The sequence below is a fragment of the Melanaphis sacchari genome, unplaced genomic scaffold, assembly GCF_002803265.2.
Source record: "Melanaphis sacchari strain LSU unplaced genomic scaffold, SCAv2.0 Contig4_pilon_pilon, whole genome shotgun sequence".
NCBI classification, from domain to species: Eukaryota; Metazoa; Arthropoda; class Insecta; order Hemiptera; family Aphididae; genus Melanaphis; species Melanaphis sacchari.
This window is the reverse complement of record NW_020271335.1, coordinates 9,834,692-9,862,572: the sequence shown is the minus strand read 5'-3', so window position 1 is coordinate 9,862,572 and position 27,881 is coordinate 9,834,692. Positions and strand designations below refer to the sequence as shown.

The 27,881-nt window shown below is 25.9% G+C and overlaps 5 protein-coding genes and 1 long non-coding RNA gene across 7 annotated transcripts; 2 read left to right on the top strand and 4 right to left on the bottom strand.

Annotated features, from left to right (window-relative positions):
* Positions 1-745: 745 nt before the first annotated feature.
* LOC112599012 (vascular endothelial growth factor A-like) lies at positions 746-3,303 on the top strand. The gene is made up of 6 exons (XM_025345711.1): positions 746-1,009; positions 2,152-2,272; positions 2,340-2,524; positions 2,605-2,709; positions 2,788-2,969; positions 3,180-3,303. Exons 1-6 carry the CDS (start codon positions 812-814, stop codon positions 3,193-3,195), a joined length of 807 nt encoding a protein of 268 aa, XP_025201496.1. The 5' UTR covers positions 746-811; the 3' UTR covers positions 3,196-3,303.
* A 2,093-nt stretch (positions 3,304-5,396) lies between these two features.
* On the bottom strand, positions 5,397-6,046 carry LOC112598920 (40S ribosomal protein S12). The gene is made up of 2 exons (XM_025345586.1): positions 5,758-6,046; positions 5,397-5,691 (listed from the first exon to the last, which is right to left on the bottom strand). Exons 1-2 carry the CDS (start codon positions 5,900-5,902, stop codon positions 5,426-5,428), a joined length of 411 nt encoding a protein of 136 aa, XP_025201371.1. The 5' UTR covers positions 5,903-6,046; the 3' UTR covers positions 5,397-5,425.
* Positions 6,047-6,259: 213 nt separating this feature from the next.
* Positions 6,260-9,713, top strand: LOC112598930 (toll-interacting protein-like). 2 transcript variants are annotated; one of them, XM_025345598.1, is made up of 6 exons: positions 6,260-6,342; positions 6,489-6,727; positions 8,388-8,704; positions 8,772-8,973; positions 9,083-9,229; positions 9,289-9,713. In XM_025345598.1, exons 2-6 carry the CDS (start codon positions 6,683-6,685, stop codon positions 9,397-9,399), a joined length of 822 nt encoding a protein of 273 aa, XP_025201383.1. In that variant the 5' UTR covers positions 6,260-6,342; positions 6,489-6,682; the 3' UTR covers positions 9,400-9,713. The 2 variants fall into 2 exon arrangements, with proteins under 2 accessions (XP_025201383.1, XP_025201382.1); XM_025345597.1 differs by lacking the exon at positions 6,260-6,342 and having other exon boundaries at positions 6,415-6,727.
* A 1,017-nt stretch (positions 9,714-10,730) lies between these two features.
* On the bottom strand, positions 10,731-17,467 carry LOC112599071 (protein cramped). The gene is made up of 14 exons (XM_025345791.1): positions 16,952-17,467; positions 16,681-16,870; positions 16,346-16,594; positions 16,064-16,267; positions 15,812-16,002; positions 15,496-15,696; positions 15,109-15,423; positions 14,889-15,020; positions 14,747-14,803; positions 14,517-14,663; positions 13,770-13,992; positions 12,520-12,752; positions 12,315-12,410; positions 10,731-10,899 (listed from the first exon to the last, which is right to left on the bottom strand). The coding sequence occupies exons 1-14, from the start codon at positions 16,997-16,999 to the stop codon at positions 10,792-10,794; spliced, it is 2,394 nt and encodes a 797-aa protein (XP_025201576.1). The 5' UTR covers positions 17,000-17,467; the 3' UTR covers positions 10,731-10,791.
* A 3,433-nt stretch (positions 17,468-20,900) lies between these two features.
* Positions 20,901-22,885, bottom strand: LOC112599229. The gene is made up of 2 exons (XM_025346047.1): positions 22,870-22,885; positions 20,901-21,659 (listed from the first exon to the last, which is right to left on the bottom strand). The coding sequence occupies exons 1-2, from the start codon at positions 22,883-22,885 to the stop codon at positions 21,064-21,066; spliced, it is 612 nt and encodes a 203-aa protein (XP_025201832.1). The 3' UTR covers positions 20,901-21,063.
* A 494-nt stretch (positions 22,886-23,379) lies between these two features.
* LOC112599155 lies at positions 23,380-25,664 on the bottom strand. Its single transcript, XR_003114926.1, has 5 exons — positions 25,615-25,664; positions 25,272-25,304; positions 24,620-24,679; positions 24,045-24,098; positions 23,380-23,406 (listed from the first exon to the last, which is right to left on the bottom strand). It is a non-coding gene; the product is annotated as an uncharacterized LOC112599155 (long non-coding RNA).
* Positions 25,665-27,881: the final 2,217 nt, after the last annotated feature.

Sequence of the window (27,881 nt, the reverse complement as noted above, 5' to 3'; positions counted from 1 at the left end):
TTTCTACATTCGTACACTACAAATGTGTTTCTTAAGTTAAAAAAAAATATTTTTTTAACATACCTAATTCCTATTCAGCAGACAACAAACGTTTTTCAAAGAACTCTCAAGTTTGTTAAATAGAGATAAGTGATAGCTTATAAGATGTTTATTAATTGGAATTGTATTTCATAGATGAAGATTACTATTATTATCAATGGCGTAGCTATAGGGAGGGGATGATGAGGATAGATCTCTCCAGACTTACTTAATTGTTATTTCCATATCATATAAATTATAAGCAAAAAAAAAATATGGTAATTTAAAAATCAGGTAACCCTAGGCATGGCGCAGGTATGGCGTGTTGTTTGGACTTTATGATTATAAATTATAAAACTATATATCCCCTTCCCCCAGAACAAACTATAACTAGGTGGTACGCCAGTATGCCACTGATTATTACTATTAAAAAACCAAAATCGAAGGATAGGTCCATCCCACATTAAATTTGATACTAAAATAGCAAGCTTTACATACTTGAAGTGTATGTTTTACAGTTAAGTATATACCGTAACACCGACACGACGACACGCCATACTCAGCATACCTATAAATATTACGTACCATACGTATTATGATTTGGTATATTTTCAAAGAATTAATTCAATTATTGACACTCAGACAATTCTTATCTCTAGCTTCACTCTTTAATCATATGTACTCTTAATAATCTATAAGTACGATTTTATAAAAGTAATTTACCTACTTAACCTACCACTTTGTATCAAGGTACAGTTAACGCAATAACGCAATTTTAATAACACTATTCATAATGTGTCATACTTTAATACTTTATTTGTTACTACTTGTGATCACAACAACGACTACTTTTGACAAAAAATATCAGTTCAAACTTTTTAAAGATTCTTTTAATGAAAACATCCACAACATCTACGAACATGGACCCGAACAACCTTGTGGTGGACATATTATCAATTCAAATAGTCATAAAATTAAAAAGTTTCCAGAAGTAATTATTAGTTAGTTTTGTATTATTCTATCGTTGTATCTACAACATTACATAATATATTATAATTATTATCATTACTTCCACATTTAATAAAATCTATTATAATATAGATAATAGATTAGTATCCATAAATATAACGATATATCGACTACTGGTTATCTAAAGGATTAATGTTAAAGCTGTAGTTACTAGTTTCGGTGAAGTAGGCGCTCGCCTAACTGCTTAAGGCTCCCTACACTAAAGAAACTTCATGGTATTGCGTGTATTAGAAAATTATTTTTTTTAATATACCTATCTACTTTTTATTATGGAACAATTGAATAACAGTATAAATACACCTCAAAATTTTATATTGTATGTTATATTTTGTTTTAAACAATTTTTACCTGTTAGAATTACTTAATTATTGTTTTATGTTATCAGTGAACTAATCTATTAATTTTATTATTAGTGTTATTGCTTATTATTGTTATTATTAAAGTTAAAGACAAAAACATCATCTGTGATTAAACATTTTTTTTTATCTTTTAATTTTTAAGCAATTAAATTAGTATTGTGAATATTATAAGTTGATAATTCTCATATCGACATTCAGCCCCACTCTAATTATTCTAATCAAATATTAAATTTAGATCCATATTTATTGAAGAAAATAATAGAAATTTTAAAATAGATCATTAGGTCATTATAAAAATATATATTGTTTAACAAAAATTGTATAAGCTAATTACATATTTCAAGTGTAGTCTTCTACATGATACAGTAATAAAATGGCCTATCGTAGCTATTCAGTGAATAAATAGTGTGGAAATGCGACAAAATATAAATTAATTTTATTCAATTTAAAAATATTTCTATGTTTTAATATTTTATAATCTAGTTTTAGAAGATCTACATTATAGATTTGTAGAAAAGTAATGGATATTTATGTAAAACAAATGGCCAACTACAAAAAAATAAAAATATAATATATCTTCAACTTAAAAAATATTAAAAAAATTGACTTTATATTTTTCTGATTGTATAAAATTACTAAACTTCAACTTTAATTAATAATAAAAAATAATGGTACACTTTTAATTTTAAAATATTACCGCGGCTATACGTGTATTTTACTAAATTTTAATATTTTGATATTTTAGATACCGTTGGACATTATAATGGAATTAAATCAGGTTAAAAGTGTTTCAGAACTATTTCAAAAGTTTATGCCACATATCAATATTCATGAAATATTAAAATACGAAACTAATGATGGTCAAAGTAAGATATATTATACTTTTAATAGTAAAAAGTTTATGAGAAAATTATTATCAATATTTATTTAAAGATTCGACAATTATTCCAAAAGCGGCCTCTTGTACCACAGAAAATCAAACAGTTAGTTTGAGAGATGATAATAACCCAAATTTATACTATTCACCACCCTGTACACGGGTGAAGCGATGTGGTGGTTGTTGTGGTAGCAGTTTGGTTTCCTGTCAACCAACCAAAGTAGAGATGCTCAATTTTGAAGAAAGTTAAAACGTTTTAAATTTTAATTCAATAATTATTTTGTATTACTTCTACTTTTATTTTAAATTTATTACTCTCAGGTTACCATTCTACAATATAATGAAACGTTTACTTTCAAAGAAAAAAAAATTATTACTGTAGAGCAACATGAGAAATGTAAATGTGATTGTATCATCAAAGAGAAAGTGTGTCTTCCAATAAAAAATAAAACTATATTATAAATAGCAAAAAGTGAAAATATTAAATATCTTGTTATGCTATAGGACTGTAAGCCTTCACAAAGGTATAATGCCAAAGAATGTCAATGTATTTGCAATAATTTAGACGAAGAAGAAGAATGTGATAATCAAGGAACAAAGATATGGAATTCAGACACTTGTTCATGTCAATGTATTGAAGAGCAAGAATGTACAACAGGATACAAATTTGATTATAATACATGCAGGTGGGAGATTTGTATTTTGTAAAAATCGCTTAATTATTTATTACATTTAGTATAGCAATGTATTTAATTACTAATTAGCCTAATTAATATTTATGAATATTACTTATAAATACAGTATATTTTTCCAATATTTAGGGAATACTATCACACACAGCAATATATTTTTACAACTTTACTAAAAATTTTAACATTATTTGTTTTATTTTACAGCTGCGAATTAGCATAGATGAAGACACTGAAATAATTCTTTCTTACCATTCATATAAATACTTATCCACTTAAACATGAATTTAATGAAAACTTCTAACTTAATTCAGAGAAGTTATTTTAATTAGTATACAAGTATAAATTATTATGCCTATATTAAACACTTAATCAATATCTTTGTAAAATAAATGTCTTGACCAATATGTAGTTTTAATAAGACTAATATCTAGCTATATATAAGTATGAAATGTAACAAGTTCTCCAAGCAAAGCATTAAAAAAAAAAAATGTAATAGTTATCAATTTAATTTTATACTTATTATATCAATGTTTGAATTCAGTATTTAATTGCATATATTATACATTATGAAAACAATGTTGGTAGAAATTTGTTTTCTTAGTTTGGTTTAGTAACTCAAAACAGTTTAACCATAAAGTTACAATTATAATGTGTTGCTTATAATATGAGTAAGTTTAAAAACGGACAACATTTAATTAGATTTTAGTTTTAAAAAGGTTTCTGAATTCTAAATAATTAAATGTTGCAATAAAATCTCCTGACAAGGATATTGGCACACATTTATCACATACAATTTTAAATATAAAAAAACGTCCAATTTCTCATTTTAGGACAAAATTACATAGAGTCAAGAGTACAACATAGGATTTAGAATATAAACTATCTCGATGTTCTATAAACTTTTTTACTTTAAGTTACAATAATTACAATAGAAACCATTTCACTTAGAACAGTTTTTAGTGATGTTAGATTTTTTTACATATTTATCTTGTAGTATGCAACAATCTAGATCTGACAGTGACTACAGTATAATTTTATACAGATTTAAAATGTATATCATGACAAAATTTGTTGGTAATATTTTGTAACTAAATGCTCTCATATTTAAATATGTTTAACACATCGTACAAAAAATAAATAAGCGACAGCCAGTATCACAATTTATTATTTTCTTTTGTTAGTTACTTTAAGTATAAACCAAGATAATCATACATACCATTGAAAATGTGATTATCTCATTATTAAACCCATTATTTAACTTATATGGGCATAAAAATGTTTATTGATTATAAAAATTTAAGTTAATAACACATATAAATAACAAATTTTGTGTAACAAAAATCATGGAATGATAAGTATAAAATAATCTTCATTTACCCAAAAAAACTTCTTATAGGACAAATTTATGATTTTGATATTTCTGGATTCGGGGAAAATAGATAGTCATTATGACAAAATCTCTAATGTACAACCTTCACAGGAGATTGATGAAAAATAGAAACAAAACCTCTTGTGTTACCTACATAGAAAGTATTGTATGCAATAGTAATGTATAGTCATGTTTAATATTTGATACACGGGAGATTTTATCATGTTGATAATAATTATATTTATAATACTAAATTTAACTTATACAGTAATTTGATAAAAGATTATTACTTATTTTAAGTATTAAAAAAATGTATATACAGCAAGAAATTAATATTTTGTTTTAAATAAAAAAAAGTGATATTACCAATAACACGATATTTTAGAAATGTTAATGGTTAAAATGCTTTTGTTATATGCAGTAATTATATCATCATTGTAATTTGTTTCTCAAATGAAAATAACAAAGTAGTCTCAGTTGATCAATAAAATACTTAAAAGTAACTTTATTTTCATAAAATAATTCAAAATCCTTTTATCCTGTTATATTGAAAATCTCCTATACAATTTTAACTCTATGTAATATAACATTGCCAATCTATACAACAAATCCATAACTATTAAGTTTTTTTTAGAATAAACAATCATATATTGTTACAATTATAAAATTTATTTTCGTATAATTTATATATAATTTGTAAATTTTTAAAACGTTTGTTACTGTTAACAACAATATGTCCTTTATTGACGTATTGCACGGTGTAATATTATGAATTTTCTACAGGAGTAATATCTACTACATATAACAGGCAAACATTACCATCAAAATATCATTAAAAATATAAAAATCAATAAAATGTATTAAATTTGAGTCAAAATTATTAAGCCATGTTTTATTTTATGTATAAACATGATCACCCTAGTATAAATTTAATCATATCATAAAATGATAAAATGTATGTAATGTGATCTTGTGTATATGGTATACAGCGATCAGTGTAATGATGTTATTTTCTCAGTTATTGGATGCAAAGAAAAACACAAGGTTAACAATTACATTAAAAAGATTTGGTTTTATTGATCTACGCAAAATTCTTTTTCTTCAAAATCTCTAACAAAGTGTCCAATTCTTGTGTGTCATCTCCAAAATGTTTGACAACCACGCATGAACATCCTACCACTTTCCTGGCTTGACCGTTGTTGTCATACTTACACAGACCACTCCATTCCCCAAGAGTTTTGTTACTGTCTACCTCAATCAGAGGAGTACTGTTTTCGGCACATAATCCAGTTACTAATTTCTTGTACATGGCTTCTTCGCAGTTGTTGGCCAACACGCACAGAACACCTATGCACAAAATTAATAACATGAAACTCACAAAAAAATAAGTAGAACTGGTAGTTTAACATTTACCAAGTTTCTTCTCCAGAGCTTTGGTACCCTCGTGAATTCCATGTAAAAGGCTGCCGTTCACCTGGGCATTTTTCAACACTTCTTTCAAAAGGTTGTACATTTCTCCGTGTTCGCCAACCTCTACGGCATCTTCAACGTCAGACATTATGGACTAGTGTATAGATACAGCAATTAATATAATAAAAATTTAGCAAATTATTGCTAAAATGATTGAATAAAAAGGATGAACCTCTTGAAAAGAAATATCAAAATGAACACGTTTTCGAGAAGGACAGAGAAACTGATTGATATTGTTGAGGTTAAGTTGTTTGCATTCTGTTTATTTCGGCAATCAGTGCATGCAACTAATTCTTGTTAGCACGGTAATTTCATGAAACCATATTTTATTATCTGTAGCTCAGCTGTCGTAGAAAAAATGATTATTATGCGACATATAAAAATAAATAAAATATATTATTATCATAGAACAATTTATTATTTTGAATATTATGATTAATTAGATAAAAACTAGGTATAAAATATAAATGATTATTATAATTTATATTATCTCCTCTGCATCATTATTGGGTGCTGTTTATAGGAAAGGTATTTAAATGTTTTCGCTTGATAAGTGATAACAGTTGTAATTATTATAGGTATTTACTGTTTAGATGACTAATTAGTAATTTTTTATTGAAAATAATACTTATACAGTAATGCTTTATATATGTATATATTGCATTTTTTTTTAGCAACACTAACACAAATACAGTGTGGACTCAAATACTCAATTGTGAATTAAGTATCGACAAAAACAAATAGAAGAATATTATACAAATATTAAATGAACATTTGTGTAAATTTTTATTTCAATAGTGTGTTTTATAATATTTTTGGCAATTCCACAAATTAATACGTGTCTGTGTTGTGTAACAAATTTTAAACTATGGAATCAGTAACTACAAGGGTGAACGATGAGAGACGAAAAATGGTAATTTAACATCTAATAAAACAATATACATAACATTTGTATGCATTTATTACTATTAACATTTACTTTTAAATATCTTTTAATATTTTGCTAATGACTTTTATATTATTGTTCTGTATATTATATTCATTGAACCTTTCCATTTATTGTATACATTTTTATACCTATTAATTTAAGTAATTTCAAGTTTTTTAACTCAATACTTACAATTTCTTAAAATAACATAGTATTAATAATTACCTAAATAATCATATATAATGTTCTGAAAACAAGAAAAATAGTCCAAAATAAGAATAAAAATAAAGTTTATTTGTATACTTAATTTTATTCATGTGTATGACAAAAGTCCGAATTTACCAGTAAATTTGAATTTTTTGTTACATTTTTTAACATAATATTCATTTATTTTCTATAACACAAAATAACTATTTTAAAGTTATTAGGATAGGTTGTTTAGATTTATTAGTGTTCATACTTTTCCATTGCAGAAATATAAATTAATCTTCATGCTTTATATTAGATTAGATATTATTTAAATTGGTTAATTCAGAAATTAGTGTTTCATTATAAAAAATAAAATCTTGGGTAAGATATGTATGGTAGTTATTCTCATTCATTGACAATGCATTTTAAGTTATAACTTAATATAATAACTGTCTACCTTTTACATCAATATTTTCATATTTTTTTTTTAAAACTATATATTGATATACTGTACATAAAAACATATTGGCTTTAAAAAATGTAAATATTGCTCTATATGCTTATTACAAATAATTATTAATGCCAACTTATATTATCCATAGAATACTTTAAAAAATGTATTATTTGATGCATTACAAAATAAAAACTTGTAAAGATATTTTATATAAATGTTATCCATAATTAAACTGGTTTTATGTATAATATATAAACTATGAAGTGTTATCTGCAAATATATTATGAATTATAGTAAATTTATAATTATATTTAATGTTGCTGATCACTGTATATAAATAAAGTTGCCAAATTTTAAAACCTTGAACACCAGGACTTGATATTGAATGATTTTTTTTTTTTCTATAATGTTTCTATGGAAATAAATATATTCTTTTTTATTTAAATGTTTAAATACATTATTATTTATTAGTAATATTGTAGTAACATTTTTATTTAATGATACAATGTACAATTATATTGTATGTTGTATTATTAAATACATAATACAATATTAAGTGTTATTAATTTCTCTCAGATTTTATTAATTGGGACAAACTAAATGCTTTTATAACTGGGATGAATGGTAAGCCTATGTATAAGTATTGCAAATGCAATATCTAATTTAAGTGGGTGGTACCTCAAAGGATAATACTCCACGATGGTAGTCTGTAGGGTATAGGTATACAAGTTAGATATTAGAATATAAATACATATCATTAAATGTTATATCATTTAAAAATCATATCAATACCATAGATAAAATTAACTTAAATATTTAATTTATATTAATGTTAATTATATTAATTGTTTTACAAACCAAAAATAAAAAAAAGTTATATAACTGTGAAAAAATATGATCTCTTTTATATTTATATGCACAATTAAAAATTTAGCTTATTATAACTTATATCTTATCAAATTAGTACTCATTTTATATTTATAAAAATAATTACATTTGCAGGTATATGTTGGTGATTTACCTAATGACTTTTTACGCTTAGACGTGGTTTCTGTTGATGATTCTACTAATAGATTACAACAAGAAGCCGCTGACCAACAAGCTGCTATGGCTCTACAACAATCATTGTCTTGTATGCAAGGAGACCACCGTGATAGAAATAGATTAAATATTACAATTGTACAAGCACGGCTAGTCAAAAACTATGGTTTAACTAGAATGGATCCTTATGTACGACTTAGAGTTGGAAATTGTGTATATGAAACACAAACAGATCCAAATGGTGGTAAAACTCCTAAATGGCATAAAACTGTTCAAACGTAATTCAAGTTTTAGAGCTAAATAATTTTCAAAAAAAATTTTTATTTTAGAGTTGTAAATTTTTAGGCTTCCACAAGAAGGTGTCAATCAAATTAATGTAGAAATATTTGATGAATGTTCTTTCAAAATGGATGAACTTATTGCTTGGACAACAATACCAATTCCCAATCAAATTTATAAAGGGGTCACAATTGAACAGTGGTACAATCTTAGTGGTAAACAAGGGCCAAACAACGAAGGAACTATTAACATAATTATAAGTTTTGGAGTAAGTATTCATTTTTTTTTTTTCTGAAAATTACTATTACATATGTACCTAATATTATATTTTTATTTTAAAGATTATATATTAATTAAATTTTCTTGTTGATTTTAAGGCTCCGCCAAATTTGGGCTTAACAAGTTCAGTTATGATGTTACCACAAATGCCAAAATTCAACAATTCAAGTGCCAGTTTAACTCCTATTTATATTCAACCTTCAGCTCCACAAGCACCTACTTTTTGTGCAGAAGACTTGAAACAAGTAAATTAACTTTATAATTTAAGAAAAAATTAATATTTCTTATTATTTTTCTTTTATAGATTCAAGACATGTTCCCAAACATGGATAAAGAAACAGTAAAAACTGTTTTTGAAGCCAACAATGGTAATAAGGATCTTACTGTTAATTCCTTACTGCAGTTGGTTGATTAAATATTTATTAAACAACTCAGGTTTTACTTAATATATGAGTGCCATGTCATAATTTGGCAGCATTATTAAAAAGTACCAGATAATACCTGTAATTAGTTTCCCTAATATTATTTCTCACTTGCTTTAGTTAATAAATCAAATGCAAATCAGCTGACACAAATAATTAGATTATATTAAAAAAATAATTGTATGTGTCTAGTCCCTCCGCTAGTAGTGTACTAATTTTTACAATTATTTAGTCAATTTTTCCGCAATTAATTAATGTGTCAACTGAAATTCCATAAACATATACTATACATTAATTATTAACTTTAGTAGTTTTTATATATATGTTAATAGATTATTTTTCAACTGTTTATAAATAATACTAATATTTTATCATTTTATTATGTTCTGTTATTGTTATTTTAATGTTAATTATATTATGTACATGTTTATCTTTTTAAAAATAACACATTAAATTATTTTATTCAATTTACTAAAACTTACACATTCCTAATTTGTAAATCAAAATATTAACGTATTTGATATAAAACAATTTGATTATTCCACTGTTTTCTTCTAGAATATTAGGTACCATAAATTTGTATTAATAATACAAATATCTACAAAATAATTACTTACCTAATACAGTTTTTGTAAAATTAAAAATAGATATAATTAATTTTTAAATTATAAATTATGACATTCTGTATTTTTCAATATAAAGCTATTATAAATTTAAAAAGAAATATTACTTTACTTTTAATATTTGGGAGTGAGATATTTTTAATATATGTATTTAAATTTTTAGTTATTTATAGTATATTAAATAAGTATAAATAATACATAAAAATAAATATATAGAAAAATGTCAATAAAATATTTTTTGAGATAAATAGAATTTTAAATAAGGGTAAACAATTTATTTAGCATTAGCATATGTGCCAGTGATGCTTTAATGTGAAATGAAATTAAGTAGTCAAAAGTTATTAAGTGAAGAAAACAAATTTTAACCGAATTAATTTAAAATAAATGTCCCTTTTTTTTACAAAATGTTTTAGAAACAAACATCTAATTCATCCATTTTTTTTCAAATAACTAAAACATTTTAATACATTATTTTATTTATTTTTTTTTTAAAATATAAAATTTGTTAAAATATTATATTACAAAGAACACAACTTTATTTTGTCAACATATAGTAAGTTAAAAAAATATTAACAACATTGTATAGTTGTATAACATAAAGATATTAAATAATATAAATAAAACAATAAACATTCATATTTTATATTGTACATAACGTCAAAAAAAAAAAATTATGTAATATTATATTAAATAACAAAACATTGTTTAATATTAAATTATAATTCAATAAATATATATAATAGTTAAAAATAACAATGAAAGTTACTGGCAGTTGTTATTGCTTGCAGCTACTTGTGCTGCTAAATCTGCAAATTTAGCAGTGTAATCCACACTGTTCTCACTCATAAGACACTGAAATTGAGCTTCCACCTATTATAAAAAATATTTTATTTAAACTAGATTAATAAAAATATTTATGTTTTACTTTTTAATATTTTGGTTTAACAATTAAACAAGGCTAATGATAGGTTAAAAAGAAAGGCCTGAACTAGATATTTGGATTAATTAAACAAAAAATGCACAATGTATACATAAAAATAAGTTATTAAATTTTTTATTGTTATAAAGTCACAATCATCAGGTCAATTTTTATGTTGATTGTTTTTACATGTTAAATTTAAAGATAGTTTAATTAGATATATAAATTAAGGGTAATAATGATCTATTTCAATGAATTTTGGTGTGAAGTAAGCACTATGAAGAATAAATAATGAAAATATCATACTATGGTAAATAAAAAACTAAAATTTTAAACATTGTTAAGTTGCTCAATAAGAGCCAGAATCATATCATATTTGAAAAATGCTAATATAATTAGTAAAATTTATTTATGATTATTCATTTTTAAATTTTTAAATTTTAAAAATATTAATCCTTTTTTAAAATGTTGGGAATTATTTACTTTAAACCTCCTAAAGTACCAACTAAAAATTAAATATTTTTATTACTCCAAAAGGTGATGAATCATTACTTATGACACAAAAAGTAATTATTATTCCTAGTTGTCAAACAATAAGGTAAGTAATTTAACTGGCCATATAGTCAATAATATAATAATTGGGTTTCTATATTGTCCTTTCTCCCAAGGTTTTAACTATTCTGAGAATAAACTGTAGATACCTACAATCTACATAATATATCTTTAAATCAATTAATTAATTTAATGACATTAAAGATACTCAAATTAGGCTTTCATAAACTTTTACAGATTCAAAATAAAAACCCCAAAGCATCAAGCCACCAAATTAGTAGTATGAAAGTCGCAAACCACCTCATCACAAAACTAAAATTGCGACTACTAGACTACAAACATTTTTCTCGACCTAATCATGTCTTTCATCTAGAGTACTTACTAGGAGCGATTCACACAGGCTGCTAGTTTTATTAAAATATAAAAAGAACACAATTTGAGCCATTCCACAATATCATTGTTATGAACTCATGATTGACTTTATAAAAATATAATTTAGTATTTATTGTGTATTAAAATTAAATGTATAAAACACAAATAAATATCTAAACAATATTTATATCCTCCCAATGCTTACTTGTTGAGGCATTTTTTATTGATACCAAAATGAAAAAAAAACATTACTAATTAATGATTAGTAATAATATATAATAGTATCACGAATCCATTTTTATTGAGCAGTGCAAAATTAATTAATTTAAGTGTTATAGGCCATACAAATTAACTAATTATTATTATTAATAACTGTGTAATGTGAAAATATTTATGATTTAGAATAGAACATAAAATAACTTAATATTAATATAATACTTACGTCATTTGAAATAACTTTTTGATTATCATTTCTTGTTGTCTCAGCTTGTTGTTCTTTTTCTAAATGACCAAGGAAACTACTTAATGAAAAGTCCATCTGAAATTAAAAACCTTATTTAGATGATGTAACCTTAATCATAATTGTCTAAAATAATGTTGAATGACAAAATTGTTTTATATTAAACAACAATTAAAGTTTGACATACATCTGGATTTAGCCATTGATTGCTATCGTCCTTCAAAAGTCTAGAAGGACTAGTGGATGGTGTTGTTAAGCTAACAGATGTTGTTGAGCTACTACAATTTGATAAAAGCCCAGAAAAATTTGGAGTCGAGAATTCATTCATGGGCGGCAACGCTATGTCCATTAACCTGTTTATAGTCGATGATGTGATACTTACATCATCTGGAATATCTTCATCTGGGGGTTTCCACTCTTCTAAAAGAAAATTAATATCATAAAACATTTTAATAAAGCTTAATGTAGTAATATTTTAATAAAATACAAAATCTTGAACTTTTACAAATACAATTTTAAACAGGTGTAAGTACAATAGTATGTTAAATATAAAATGATATACAATTAAGCAAAAAAGGAGATTCAAAATAAATTATTTTAAAGTGTATAAATGTAAGTTTCCCCAATTTCATAAAAAAAAAAAAAAAAAATAAATAATTAGAGTATCTACTATACCTAATAACAATTACCATGTTTCATGATTGATTAATACTATATCAATATATCAATATTTCGGCATGGCTTTAAATTTAAAATATTTTTTATAAATAATATATTGTTTAATTCTATGTTAACTATATTACAAATGTTTAATATTGTATTTAATAAATGTAATAACTATAATCATAAGGCACTGTACAAAATGTGACAGGGTATGTGCAGCCAGTACCTTTCTCTCATGAAAATAAATATAGAATTCTACAAGAAAGTAAAGTTAAATAGAGACATCAAATATTAATTTTACCATTCAATATTTTTAGCAAAAATTTCAAGTTACATTGTTGTGGCTGTCCATCTAACAAGATTTTAGAAAGTGTTAAAGGATATTGAAATAAGTTGTGGGGGAAGGTGTTCAATTCTTAGTTGGTAAGATGCTAAATTAAGAAAGTTTATAATCTATATTTTGAAACTATTTATATCATATTACTATTTTTCCGTTAAACTAATGTAATAATATGCTGACATATCATTGTATACTTTAAAGATAATAAATAAATAAAGTTTAAGTTTTCGTGGATGAAAGTAGATAATAATGTAAATCTAATATTTGTATCTGGTAAGTTTTATTTCCCAGAATTTATAAGTGTAAGGAAGCATCCTACAGAACTGGGCCTAACTCCTCTTAAGGCCCAATTTTGGCTTCCTCGTTTTAAACTTTTATTTTATTACTTTTTTGTTATTATACTTAGTTTAAATAAAATAAATTATTATACTAACTTTTTGGAGAAAGTAAGGCTTGATCTACATGGTTAATATCACATTGTTTGCCATCCATTAATTGATTTTGTTCAGAACTAATTGCTGGTACAATAGGCCTAAAGTTAGATGTTTGAACAATAGTTAAACTGGTCTTTGGTTGGAGTGGCAGAAGTTTTTGAACAATGCCAACATGTTTATTACTGGGTCGACCTGTCCGATTACAATACCTAGGTTGTAATTTCTGCAAATAAAAGTTCAAATATATTTTAACTACACAAAGCGTACTTAAAGTAAAGTACTTATTATTTCAAAAACCATTACATTTTTTTTTACATTATTTTAAATCTTTAAAAAATATAATTTTTCTAAAACAAATATAATGTTTACTATTTTTTTTCATTATCATTTTTAAATTGTTTTATATTTTTAAAGAATACATTTATTAGTAATTTCTTTTCCAACAAAAATATTTTTAGAAGTGCTTCATTGCAAATAATAACATATAGGACTAATAGTTTATAAGTTATATAACTTTTATAAGTATTTAAATTATGAATAGAGAAGTGATCCCTGATCACTTCATATCACTTTTAAAATAAAATAAAAAAATTATTTTCAAAACTATTAACATTTTAAAATTATGAATACCTTACATTAAATGGATCACTTGGTATAAGAAATGTTACAAATATATTAAATTTAAAAGTTAATTTAAAAATTTATAAATTTAAATGAATAATTGTAATAGTATATGAAGAACCTTACATCAAGTTGAGCTTTGAATGAACCAGTTGAATGTAAAGGTTTTGGCTGCAATGGTCGTCTAAATACTGATGATGGGTGAACCATTACTTTGCAGCCACTAACTAATGAATAAGCACCACGTTGATTTTGATCCACCTCTGTTTTAATCTAAAATTACAAATACAATTTGTAAGTTGATATTATTTATAAAGTTATTAATTAGCATAATTTGGTTGGTTATTAAAATTTACCTCAGTCTGTCTTGGCAAACTATGTGGTTTATTATTTACAGATCCACATGAACAACCCTGAAAGTTTCACACAACATTAGGCATATAATCAGTAAATAATAAAATAAAGATTTAATGTTAATATTTAAGAGCCTAGACATACTTTAGAAGGAGTTAAATTATACTGAGCAATAGAAATGAGTTTATTGAGCGATTGGGATAGTCTATTTTTACTGGTAGCTTCAACACAATCTTCAAACCAATACTCAAGTTGAATTTTAGATTCACTACCACACTAAAAAAAAATAAAAATATTTTTAATATGAGTGAAAAATAAAGAGTATATTATTACATTCTTTCAAATTATAATAAAATAATATTACTATGAGATAAAGTTCCCCTATTTTAATAGCTTCAACATTGGCCAATGTCCACCCTTGTTTAACTCTAGCAATAAATTCTTCTTTCTTCTCTTTTTCTTGATCATGTGATGAAATAACTGGATCATTTTTTGGAGGACTTGCCATTAGAATATCTAAACCTTTTTCACCATCATAACTCACATCCGTTATTGGACATACTGTAGATGAACAAGCAGTTGAACTATTTTCTTGATTCCCAGATGATCCAGATGCAGAATTAATTGTTTCTGTGCGCACTCGTTTGACATATGGTTTTTGGACTTTAGTTGAAGGAAACTTTGAAAAAAAAAATATAAACAAATTAAAATGAACAAAAAAAAAAACAATATTATAAAATTGTAATGTTACTTTTTGAAGAATTGATTCAACAGATTCTTTAGAAATTCCATGAGTGTTTCTATGAGCTAATAAACTAACATTTGTATTTTCAATATCACTAAAATTTACACTAATAGGAGTAATAGTAACACCAGTTGCTGGAGCAACTCTAAGAATTCTTTTAGATTCTTGATCAACTTCTAGTGTTTTAACTCTGTGTATTTGTTCACGCTAGTAATATGGTGTTTAAGGACATTTAATTTAGAACTTAGACAAATATAATAGATATAATAACTTTCTATTTCATTATAAATTAAAATCAAATACCATAATGGTAAAAGGATACAAGTTTTCGATTTTCTGTTTGCCATCTATTTTCTAAAAATGACAAAAGCATAGACAATGGTTTCTGTAACTCAACTGTTGCTCTAATACGAGGATTCATGGCAAGTGATTGCACTAAAGACCACGTATCCATATCTCGAGGCCTTAATTCAACACTAACTTTTCCAGGCAGTTTTAAGTCTCCAATCGTATCTAAAAATATATGAATTGCATTAGAACAAAATATAGAAACAGTAAAATAAATACATTATACCTTCAAGACAGTTGAGCTTTCTCAAAGCTCTACAATGTGGTGTTTTAACTTTCCACAATTTTCCTTTACTTCTGACTTTAGTTGAACCATGATAAATCATTTCATACAGTTTTGACCAATTTTTATCATTACAAAATCCAATTCTTCGTTTAAGTTCACCATAATTAATTAATCCATAAAGCTCTTGCACTACTTTTTGCATTTCTACAATAATCAAGTTACATGAATAATACATTTTAAGCAAATAAATTACTATAAATATTATTACTCATTAATTATTACCTTTGGGAAATTCGATATATTTGCAAATTTTGTGCCATGTCCGATAATAAAAATGCCTCAACTGTTCTTTACTTTTAATAGCCTGTTCACAAGAACCTTTACGCTTAGCTCGGTTCACCATAAACCATTGAATGGATTCAAAATCTTTGCCAAACTCATTTAATCCTTCAAAAAAAGAATTGGTATCCTCGGCTGACCAAAGTTCTCGTCTAATTTTTGAAGACTTGAAAACTGGAGCATCATTGGAATCTGTAACAGATATATGATTTGTACATAAATATAAATCATATTTATGCGAGGCCAGGGTGTAGATACTATGTAGAAACACAACAAACCTATTTTGGTACAACTGGGTCCAGGTGAAGTAGATGCTGGCGTCATACGTAATTTTTTGGACACTCTAGCACTGGTCCTTAACAGTACACCCTTTTCAGAGACAACTGTTGGAGCATCAGGCTCCAGATGACAGTCTTCCAGTTTGATCTTCTCATCCATATTACTGCAATGGGATTGACGAGGAAAAACCTACAAGGACGATGTTTTGACCCAATTATGACGCAATTAAAATCGCAAATTGAAAATAAATAGCCAGTAGTCGGCACTTACCGGGACAACAATCGTCTTAGAAGCTGCCCAACCAACACTAAAGTTCATGTCCACAACTCAATGATATCGCCGGACTGGCTCAGAGCTTTAGGTCGTAAGGAGCCAATTAGCGCCATTGTGGAAATCCTCCAGGGACAACGTACAAAATTCCGGGGAATCACGAACGTTTGGAGTCGTTATTATTTACAAGACACGAGCGGCACCATGGCTAATTTTCGGATAATAGTAACGACAGGTAAAACATAACGAAAATAACGGAAGAAATCGGACACAAAAGCTTAACGCACAGTACTAGAAATTTCAATATTCAGTTGTGAATTGTACGAGCAGAAAATGATAAACAGAAAAATCTAATCAACGGGCGCACAACAACAAACATGGCGAAATGTACTGTTATCATTGCAACGGTGCTTCGATAGTTCAATGGTGGCGTGCAAAGAAGGGGAAGAAAATTGTAATAATAATCTTTGGTGAGGTGACCGAAAAGCGTTCGCGAAGAGTCGTTGAGTATTCTGTAGTCAATAGTCAGTGTTACATGGCGAATGGCATCACAAGCAAAATATTATGGTAAACGGCCCAAGCGCTTAATTATTCTTGTATGTACGCATACGCGTCAGATACTCAGATGATGTCCACGGTGTAAACCTAAAATTTTGTTGCAATATATGGCCGTATGGGTACCCTAAAATTATCGGTGCTCTAGTATTAAGGACGACGAGTGAGTTGAAAACATACTGTCAATACCAACGAATGACTTAATCGTAGTCCAGTCACTGTTGCAGAATTGGGTCAACTTTTGGAGCGAAAAGCGTTCCGCCATAAAGTTTACTCGGCATTCCGATTTATGATACAACGCCCATAGACCATAATACCGCATATAATAATATACCTAATAAATAAGAATTTTTCAGCGAACCATACAAGTCACACTTTATACACCTACCTAACATATATGTATATATTTATACATATTATATTTATATATATTTTATTTATTTATGTAATATTTTACTTTTATAACTAATATAGTACCTACCATGTTATATATACACATATGGGTGTCTACAATGATGTATGCAAGGAGCATTTTCCCGCCAGTGATTTAAAATTTTCAAAATTATCTTGTAACAACCATACTTCAGATATTTCAAGAATCAAAAAATGGATACAACATAAAACCAGTGGCGCATGTATGGGGAAGATAAGAAAATATACCTCCCCCCTGTGATCTCCCTTTTAGCTTATATATTTTATGTTGTTATATTTTTGCATTCTCCATTTATTACTTTATCAGTAGGTAATAAAATGCTGAGAGTTTGGCACTGACAATTTTAGTCATATCTTCCTTTTAAAAGAAATCCTAAACACTCAAATGTTTCAAACCATTTACTTTTTATGTACTAACATGTATTGAAGTATAAAATAGGTAAAATGTTATGAAGCTCATTATTGGGTATATTATTATTTAGCACGTTCATTACTGTAATATAATAGACTACAACTGGGCCTAGAAGTTAGAACATAGCGTGAATACAAGAGAGGGCCATGGAAGTGACGCCCCTCTCCAAATCTCACAAAAATAAAAATAAAAAATTTTGCAAATGTAAATAATATGTTATAAATAAATTAACAAATGTATAAACGTATTTATAAATCATATTTAATACTTATTATTTTTTCATCATAAGATAAAATTTGACACATATGAATGGTTTTTTAAATAAAAACCATGATCTATGAACGGCTAAACCCCGCCTTAAAAATCTCATGGAGGACTTTAGCTCACCTCAGATCTCTGTACATGGCGCCCATGCATTTACAAATATCAAGTGTAAGTTATATTAATTATTAAAAAATACCATTATTATATTATATACTAAATAGGTAATATTATTTACAATAGATATTAAAATAATTATCCTATTTGTATTTACTATACATTTAAATGTGAAAGTGAAAATCTTTATCATACATGTTTTCTGAAACTACTCATTAGATTATTTCGATGTTTTAAAAAATTTAAAAAGTATAGATACATCGTGGAGCAGGTTTTAAATTTAATTCTAATTCTACAGACTACAAGTTAATGAAAAATCAAATTATTAATTCTTTTAATAATTAGCAAATATGTACTTAAAGATTTTTGTTTTTCATCCATGTTAGTTGTTACCAATTATTAATTATTATTAGAAATTAGTATTTTAGTGAAAAGTTGATATAAGTATATAATATAACAGTACAAAATCTTTTCGTCGTTATGGTTCAGACTATTAAAAAAAACAAAAATAATTTTTAAAAAATTCTGCTGTTAAATAGCCAAAAAAAAAAAAATAGCAACGGTGGGCAGAACAACTGTGTAAAGTTGATATGTCGCCATGTTGGAATTATCATCTGTATACCAAATCAGAAAACCAAAAATATTACTTAGATATCAAATTTACACGGATGTACGTTGTACTTGTACAGGTAATGAACTTTACGAGAATGGCTATAAAGATTAGATCATATTATATTAATTTGTATATATTTATAATATTTATAATATTATATAATATATTAAATTATACATGTATGAATAATTATTTTTTTCTATGTATAATATACTCTGTTCAAGTTAAGAAACGTAGTCTGTAGCCGATTATTGTGCAGTAGCTTCACTATACAGTATACAGACGGTTGACTTGTTAAGGATAGGTAAACAAACGGATGTTGTCTAACTAACGTCCGACGAAAATTGGTCGCTGACCACAGTCGACTACATTTCTTATAACTTGAACAGAGATTCATCTTATTACGACCTCGTCCTAAGTAGTCCCGTGAATACAAATTACTAATTACTAATAAGTGTTTATTAAAAATTCCACGCTCAAATAAACTATACAAATCAAGCTTGAATTAATGTACTTATCTTAATTTTAGGGTAAAAACAATACTTGCACGACTGGTCGTACTCAATTAGGCTATAAAGTTAGGTGGTCTTATCCTTCAAAACTGAGATAGTTTTCGTTCTCACATTTTTTTGAACTAGATTTAAACTAGAACTATGTCTATTTTCCTCTGAATATTCAAATTATTTATTTAATCTGTACAATATATATAATATATATATATATATATGTATGTGTATGAAAATATTAAATTATAAGTAATGACACAAATTATTTAATTTTTATTTCATATATCATAAAAAACTTCTAATTTAAATAATAAATAAGTAATTACAAACAACATAAATTTAAAACTATTTGATGCATATATTATATTTTAGCATTAAAGAAAATAAAGATGGTCGATTTGAGGCCCAAAATTATAAATTGTACCTGGCCTATAAATTAGTAAATCAGGTCCTGGAAATACTGAATGTTTGAGTAAACTCGTGTTGTAACGGATTCTTCAGTATAAATTGGCCGAACTGGCTTTGGTAAAAGGGAATACAGTTATATCCAAGATAATCTTCGACACTAATGCACCACTAAGGACGAAAATCTCGTTTTCATTTTACGTATCTATTGTTCATTATCCACACCTAATACTTTCAGAAAATGTAACTCAGTTGGTATCAAAGTTTATGAAGCAGTAGGGAATAGAAGCATGTCAACGTTCCAGGACTAGAGTATATATTTTAAATTTCAGTTTCAATTCAGTTCTTTAAAATTTGAAAATTTCAGTTTTAATTTTATGAAAAAAATTCAGCTTTGTTTCGTTAAATTCAGGGTCGTCTTTTGAGGGGGTGTGGGGGGTGTCTAACCTCCATTCATGATTTTTAAATATTAAGTCGGCAAATTTGACATCTGGTCAAAGTGGTCGGTAATTCGGTATCGTTAGAATTTTTATTATTTTCAAGAAATATTTGTGTATATTTTATATTTGTATAAAACGACGATGATGACAATTTTATTAGAATACACCGAATTCTAAAAATAGATGAGTTTATCTACTACCAGACCCGTTAGGTTAATCAGGAACCCCCATCAAATAAAAATATATAATTAAATAAATGCGGACAATACATTATTATTGTAATCTTAAAAACGCTATCGAAACAAATTTATTTCTGGGTGAACCCCCGAGTAACCATCTACGGACCGCCGGTTAGGTTAGGAACCTATGGTCTAAGTAGGTAACATCGTTTTTAGCTTTAGACATGAACTCTTTTCTATAATTTTAATATTACCATAATTTATGTTTAGCCTATACGGCGTGTTTGGTAAATTATCTGGGGGCGGCAAGCTGGTAGTAGTACTGATAGTGCTAGTGGAAGCGGCATTTCGATGTAGAGTATCGATTACAGCTTTAGCGTTTCGACGCGCAAGACACTTCAGCTCATCACCTTCACAATTTAAATTATCGTCACAGACCTCTTCGTGAAATGTAGCAACAATGTCTTCGTCGTCGTTCTCGAACAGACAGTGCTTATGGTCATAAAACGTGAGGTGATTACGCACAACGTGACCTCGAATACCATTGGCTTTGAGTGTTTCAACACCCTCAATTTTATACGCGTACGATTTAGCACGAAGCGCAATGAACTCGGTCATCGTTCGACCTGCCGTCTCATTTTTAAACAAACCCGGCACTTTCTTTTGTATATTGTCATAACACGGGTGGTTTAGTGGCAAATTCGATCTATCCATCCGGCTGGACAGTAACGGATTGTTCAATAAGTCCTGATAAAAATCGTCGGTAGAAACTCGGTACACCAGTGAATCTGAAACGAGATTGTATTCATTAGGAAAAAATAATAACAATAATAAAATAAAATAATTGAATAATAATAATAAAATAATTAGTATTTACTTAATGCTTTTCGCCCGGCCGTTTATACCAATCGCATAATTGTAATTATTATCGTGTTTAGCATAGTCTAATAAAAATAGTATTCTTGGTAGTTTTATATCTTAATAATATTAGTAGCTGAATAATAATCAAAGAATACATACCATGTTGTTTAAGAATATGTTTCGATAAAACATCCCGACAAGTGAAAGTTTTTTACATTCAAAACTGAATTTTATCACTATTGTGTGATTTGATATGTCGCGTCAAACTACTATTTGACGTAAACACTTTATCACATTCGGTGCAATCGAATATTTTTTAGCAATACACAAGCTGTTTCCATAAACTATGAGAACAGTTTGACTTCATCGGGCAAAGACATCATGCTTTATATTTAAATTTACACGAAAACAAATACGTGTTTATGTTTAACAATAAATAATACTTGGTAAGATTAAGAAGCTATTAATAAGAAATCACTCGAAGGACATTTATTTTAATGGTTTATACCAAAGCCCAAAAACAAGCTATTAATATAATCATTATTTAATTAGTGAAATATCTGGACCGGGAGGGGGGGGGGTTAATGGTTTTATAGTTTGGAAAGAGTTAACAACAATAAATAAATATGACTAAGAAAAATATTTAGGTAGGGCTGGTGAAATGGTTCTAATGGCTTTATGAGCTACGCAAAATCGGCCATTTTACCCTACTGTAATACTGATTATTTTAAAGAAATTTTTTTTTTTTTTTTAACAATTTTAGGGTATTTTCTTAGTTTTTATAGGATTTTTCACAATTCGTTCTTCAAATGAATGAAAATTGTTGCGATTAACAAGAGACTTTCGATGAACAACGGTAATACGAGTAATACATTATATAGCATGGCAAGTTATCGTGGATAATTAATATTTTATCATAGCTTGGTATTTCTGCTAATGGTTAAGAAAAATCAGAAGAACATTCAACTAAACAAGTAACAACATATTATTTATATTTAAATATATTTTTATAGTGAATTTTTTAAGTTTTTTAAGTAATTTTTGCATGGTAATTACAGACAAAAAAATACACTTTATTGTCTAATCATTACATTTATCACTCAGAGTTAGTTGCAGGACAAAGTTATCCTTTTTAACTGATTTGGTCGAGCATCTTAATACACTTAAGTCAAGTGTTTTATGTTACAATAAAAACCCTTTAACATTGTTTGACTAAATTATTGAATTCATCGATTAATTATTGAAAGTAATCTAATTATTATATCTATGTATACTATTCAATAAATATGGTTAACATTTTGTCTTTATAGATAAATAATTAACATTATAGTCTTTTATTATACAAAAACTTCACAGGAATCAATTGCTTAATATTTATTTTGACATTGATTATTTAAAAATTATAAACATGAAATAGTTTTCGAACAACATTAGAGAATGTTTCGTATTTTATTAGGTTTATTAAATTCCATAAGCATAAGCGTTAAATAAACAATATGTTAAATCATTTTAATAACAATAGATAGGTAACGAGATTAAAATTTTAATATGTGACATTAAATGGGCACATTTCATTATTATTCAGTTACAAAATAAATATCATTAAACATTTATTTTATTTTAAAATCTTTTTTTGAATTTCATTATACTCCGATAAATTTTCAATCTTTATTTCTGAAATATTTTGCATATATAGTATTAATTTATAATATTAAACTGACGTTAATTTTTTTGAAAATTTAACTTTTGCTTACATCAATAGTTTTAACTATATTGATTTTTTTTTAATGTATTATTTAAATAATATTTAGTGATTTTAGTCATACATACAAACTATATTCTTTCGATTAAATAAATAATTTTATCCATGTAATCAATCGAACTTTATAATCTTTATACGTGCCATTATAATAAGTTTATTGTACGAAAAAATTCAACAGAAAATTGACGTTTATAGATATTGCAGTGATGTATTTGTGTAGTTCAGATAAATTACCTATCACAAAATCTATTAACGGAAGCAAAAACTACAAATATAACAAAAAAAGGGTGTAAATATTAAAAAAAAATTGAAGGGTGTAGTGGATCATTTATTATTTAATATACGTGCATGGGCCTTGGACAAGCATACACCTCTCAAAGTATTTTCTACATAGGATTTCATGAACATAATAATATGTACTATATTACTCTATAGTTGGTAAACAATTGAATTTAATATATAAGATGTAACACTTTAAAATAATATAACTAAAAATCTAAAATATAGGTAATTCGTGTAATATTATTATTATAACATTCAAAAGTCTTACTTTTTGAAGCAATTAGTTCACTTTCCCACAATGATTTGGGCAATGGTACACAATCTAAAAATTAGAATTATTTAGATACTTACTAGATAGTTCAGTATTGAGTAATTAAATATTTAAGAATTTGGACGTTGTTGATTTTTCGAACAAATTTTAATTCAGCTAAATTAACAAAATCACAATAACCACACTAAAAAAATCTCTAATTTTTATGCGCGTAGCTTCCTACTGTGAGTTACAATCTTTAATAATAAGAAAACAAAACTTAGATTTCTGTTATATTTTACATATTGTTAAATTTTCGAATATTTCTAATTTTCAGAACTATTCTTTAAAATTTGATTGAACATAAATTATTTATTTCAAATTTTTGATTTAATATGATTGTATATTTGTGTTATATATTATGCTACATAATATATAAATATAAATAATAGATATTTAGTCTTTGATATAATTATAAAAAAATGTGTAATTATTTAGGTATTTTGAATTGAGAAATTTAATTATATTAAGTGCTTTTTATTTGTATAAATATGATAAATTATTAACGTAATTTTTTGATTTATGTATTTTACCATTATTGTTTAGTCTTAATACGTATGTATCATAGTCTTTTTCTTCGATAAGCGCCCGACCTGATAATAAATAATAATACATGATGTGAATGCATAATTCTTTTTTTTTTTAAACTAAAACATTAATAAATTTATAAAATCTTAAAAAAAAAATAGAATTATTAAAACGAATTTAATTTAAGATTTGCATTACTAAATTTTTTATGTATTATTAAATAATTAGTAGTTGTCGTAATCCGTATATACAACAAAATACCTTATTTATTATTTGTTTTAGGTCAGTAATTGTGAATAGTTTATTAAATGAAAAATATTTTCATGGGCTTATAGTAAAAATGCGTTTTTCATTAATTTATATGGCAAAAAAAAATAACAATTTTACTATAATTGCATACGAATTTTATTGTTGATAAAAAGGGTGATATTTGTTGGTAGATATGGGAAAATTAAGCTTGAGTGATGTATTGAAAATGAACTTATTTTTAAAAGAAGATATTTTTGTAATCTATACGTATAAAGTTCAATTTATAAGTGATTTTAATACACAATTTACTATTTAGATGGTTAAAACATTTATGCTCAAATTACTCAGATAAGTACTTTAAGTCTTTAAGTATTACCTTAGAAAAATATAATATATCAAACGGCTTACATGTTTTTAACATAACAAAATACTTTTCGTCCACTGAAAAAAAATTATTCATACTATTATATTTCAAATTCTGCATTATTAAAGTAGGCATTTAAAAGTTCTAAATACTTAAGTAATTAGTAAATTGAAAATGTAAATCTTAATAGAGTACTTAGTAATTATAAGACATATTAATTAAAACTAAAAAATGTGTTATAAATATAATACTAATGTTTATAATTGCACGTCTATTGAATATGAAGCGTATTAACTTTATATTATTTAATTTTATCTATGTTTACCTAACTGACCTACCGTACATTTAAATGACTATATATACAATATAATAAACAATGTATAATACCTTTGTCATTTTCAGCTTCGTAACTTTCGTATATATGATTGTTATTTTCTCCTGGAAAAAAATTGTATTATTCATAAGAGTTTAAAGTTTAAACTATTATTTGTTACCACTTTCTACTAAAAAATAAAATGTATTAGACTAGATCGTAAAATCAATAAACGAAAAGATATGTTTAAAATATTTTATAAAAACAATAAAATATATAAACATTCCATTAAATTATAAAAATTTAAAATTATAATAGTCGTTTTGTCGAAAGAAATTTTGGTAAAAAAATTATTATTTCGCAAGAACCGAGTACAATAGGTGTGTGCGATAATGTGGTTGGTATTCGGTGTCTCATTGGTGGTAAAATAGAAATTTGATGAGTACAAATGCAATCAATGATCACGTATTATTGCCGCTAACCGGTTGCATATAAGTATGAAGAAGCAGTCTCTTAAAACCAGATCTAGTCCACCAACCCAGTATTATTAGATACGTGTGAGTCGTTAATTAAAAACCACAGAAACATTGCCACTAGTACATTAATTTAATTCCTAATTACTCACACATCTCAACACAAAACGGATTATTATTGTTATTTAGTATATTATGTGATTTTATATATAATAATAATTATATATTTTCCCCTTTCCTACGTTTATAAATTTCTGAGTGAAACTTTATAATTTATAAATTTCAATATTAATACTGATGCAATATTATGAGTATGTTCAACGGCCGTCGACCATGGATGCCGTGGATATAGATTTTTAATGAAAACAATTATAAATAATAATATTGCGACTATTGAGTACCTTTTTGAATTTTAGGTTTGGAATTTTTATTTTTACTCGGAACAGATTTTTCTATGAACAAAAGTAAAAAAAAAACAAATAAAATAACCAATGAGTATAATTTATAATAAAATTTAAAATATGAGACATGGTCTATAGTATCTTCTCTATACTATGTAAATACTAGATAGTATATACTTAATATACTACATAATCTATAACACTAAATAAAAATATTAAGTAATTTACCATTTTTATTTTCAGAATTAATATCGCGATTATTTTTTTTAACGTGTTTATCTATAAGAAAAAGTAAAAAACAATAAATTTAATATGATACAATTTGAAACATATAAGTTTATGATAATAATAATTTAATATTCGTCTTTCAAAGTTTTTTTTATACTTCGTAAATATACTAATAATTAGTTATCAATCACATTGTCAAAATTATAATAGTTGACAAAACAATTATTTTGACAAACGAATTTTTATTTAGGTCAATATTCACGACACGGTGCTTGTTATTGAATTGGACTAATGGCAAGTATCATAATCGATTAAAATATAATGGTCTGTCAAACTTAAGATCACATCAATACAAAGAGAAGAATTGAGAATTCAACAAATTAATTTGATATAGGGATCATTAAATCTACTTCATAGAGTTATCCAACAACAGCTTTTTCAGTTAAAAAAAAAAAAACGAGTGAAGTTGTTTTAGATTGATATTTAGTTATAAGAAAATCGATGACAGCATTGACAGCAATAAATCACAATTACCCAATAACCCTCAATTTACCCTCAATTTAAACAGTGAATTAAACCAAATTCTAGTATAGTAAACGTAGATTATAAAAGAATAATAATAGTTAACTAAACGAAGACTATTGTAGTGTTAGCAACTAATAATATATTTTGTTTGAAAGAACTTATGGGATAATAGAAAATTGCAGTATTGATGGTTGATTTCAGATATCCTGAAACTGAGATAGGAACGTGCGAAAATAAAAATGTACTAAGTGAAAGGAGATGTGGTTAGGAAGAAACCAGAAGTTAGATCTTAATAATAATGACTTAAATATAGATAAAATTAAGATTTCAAGTTGGATAATCAATTATTTTCATTTACTCATAATAATTGCATTTTTCTTTTAATGTCATTAACATTGATTATTGGTATATAAAATTATAATTATTAATGGAGTATTATTACCAAGAAATAAGAATATAGTAAAAATACCTACTTACCAAGGAGTTCTGCAAAGGTTTAAAATACGTTTTTATATTTATACAATATTTTATGTAATTTATTGAGATTCAAATATGGTATGTATTCTTAAGGTACAAATATTTTCTAAATTTTTTTGAATTAAAAAAATAAAATACGGCTTAATTAATATTATTCATTCATAAATAAATACAATAAACTAATGACATTCCTACTGGAGAAGGACCGATCATTGGTTTCATTTTTAAGGAGTATGG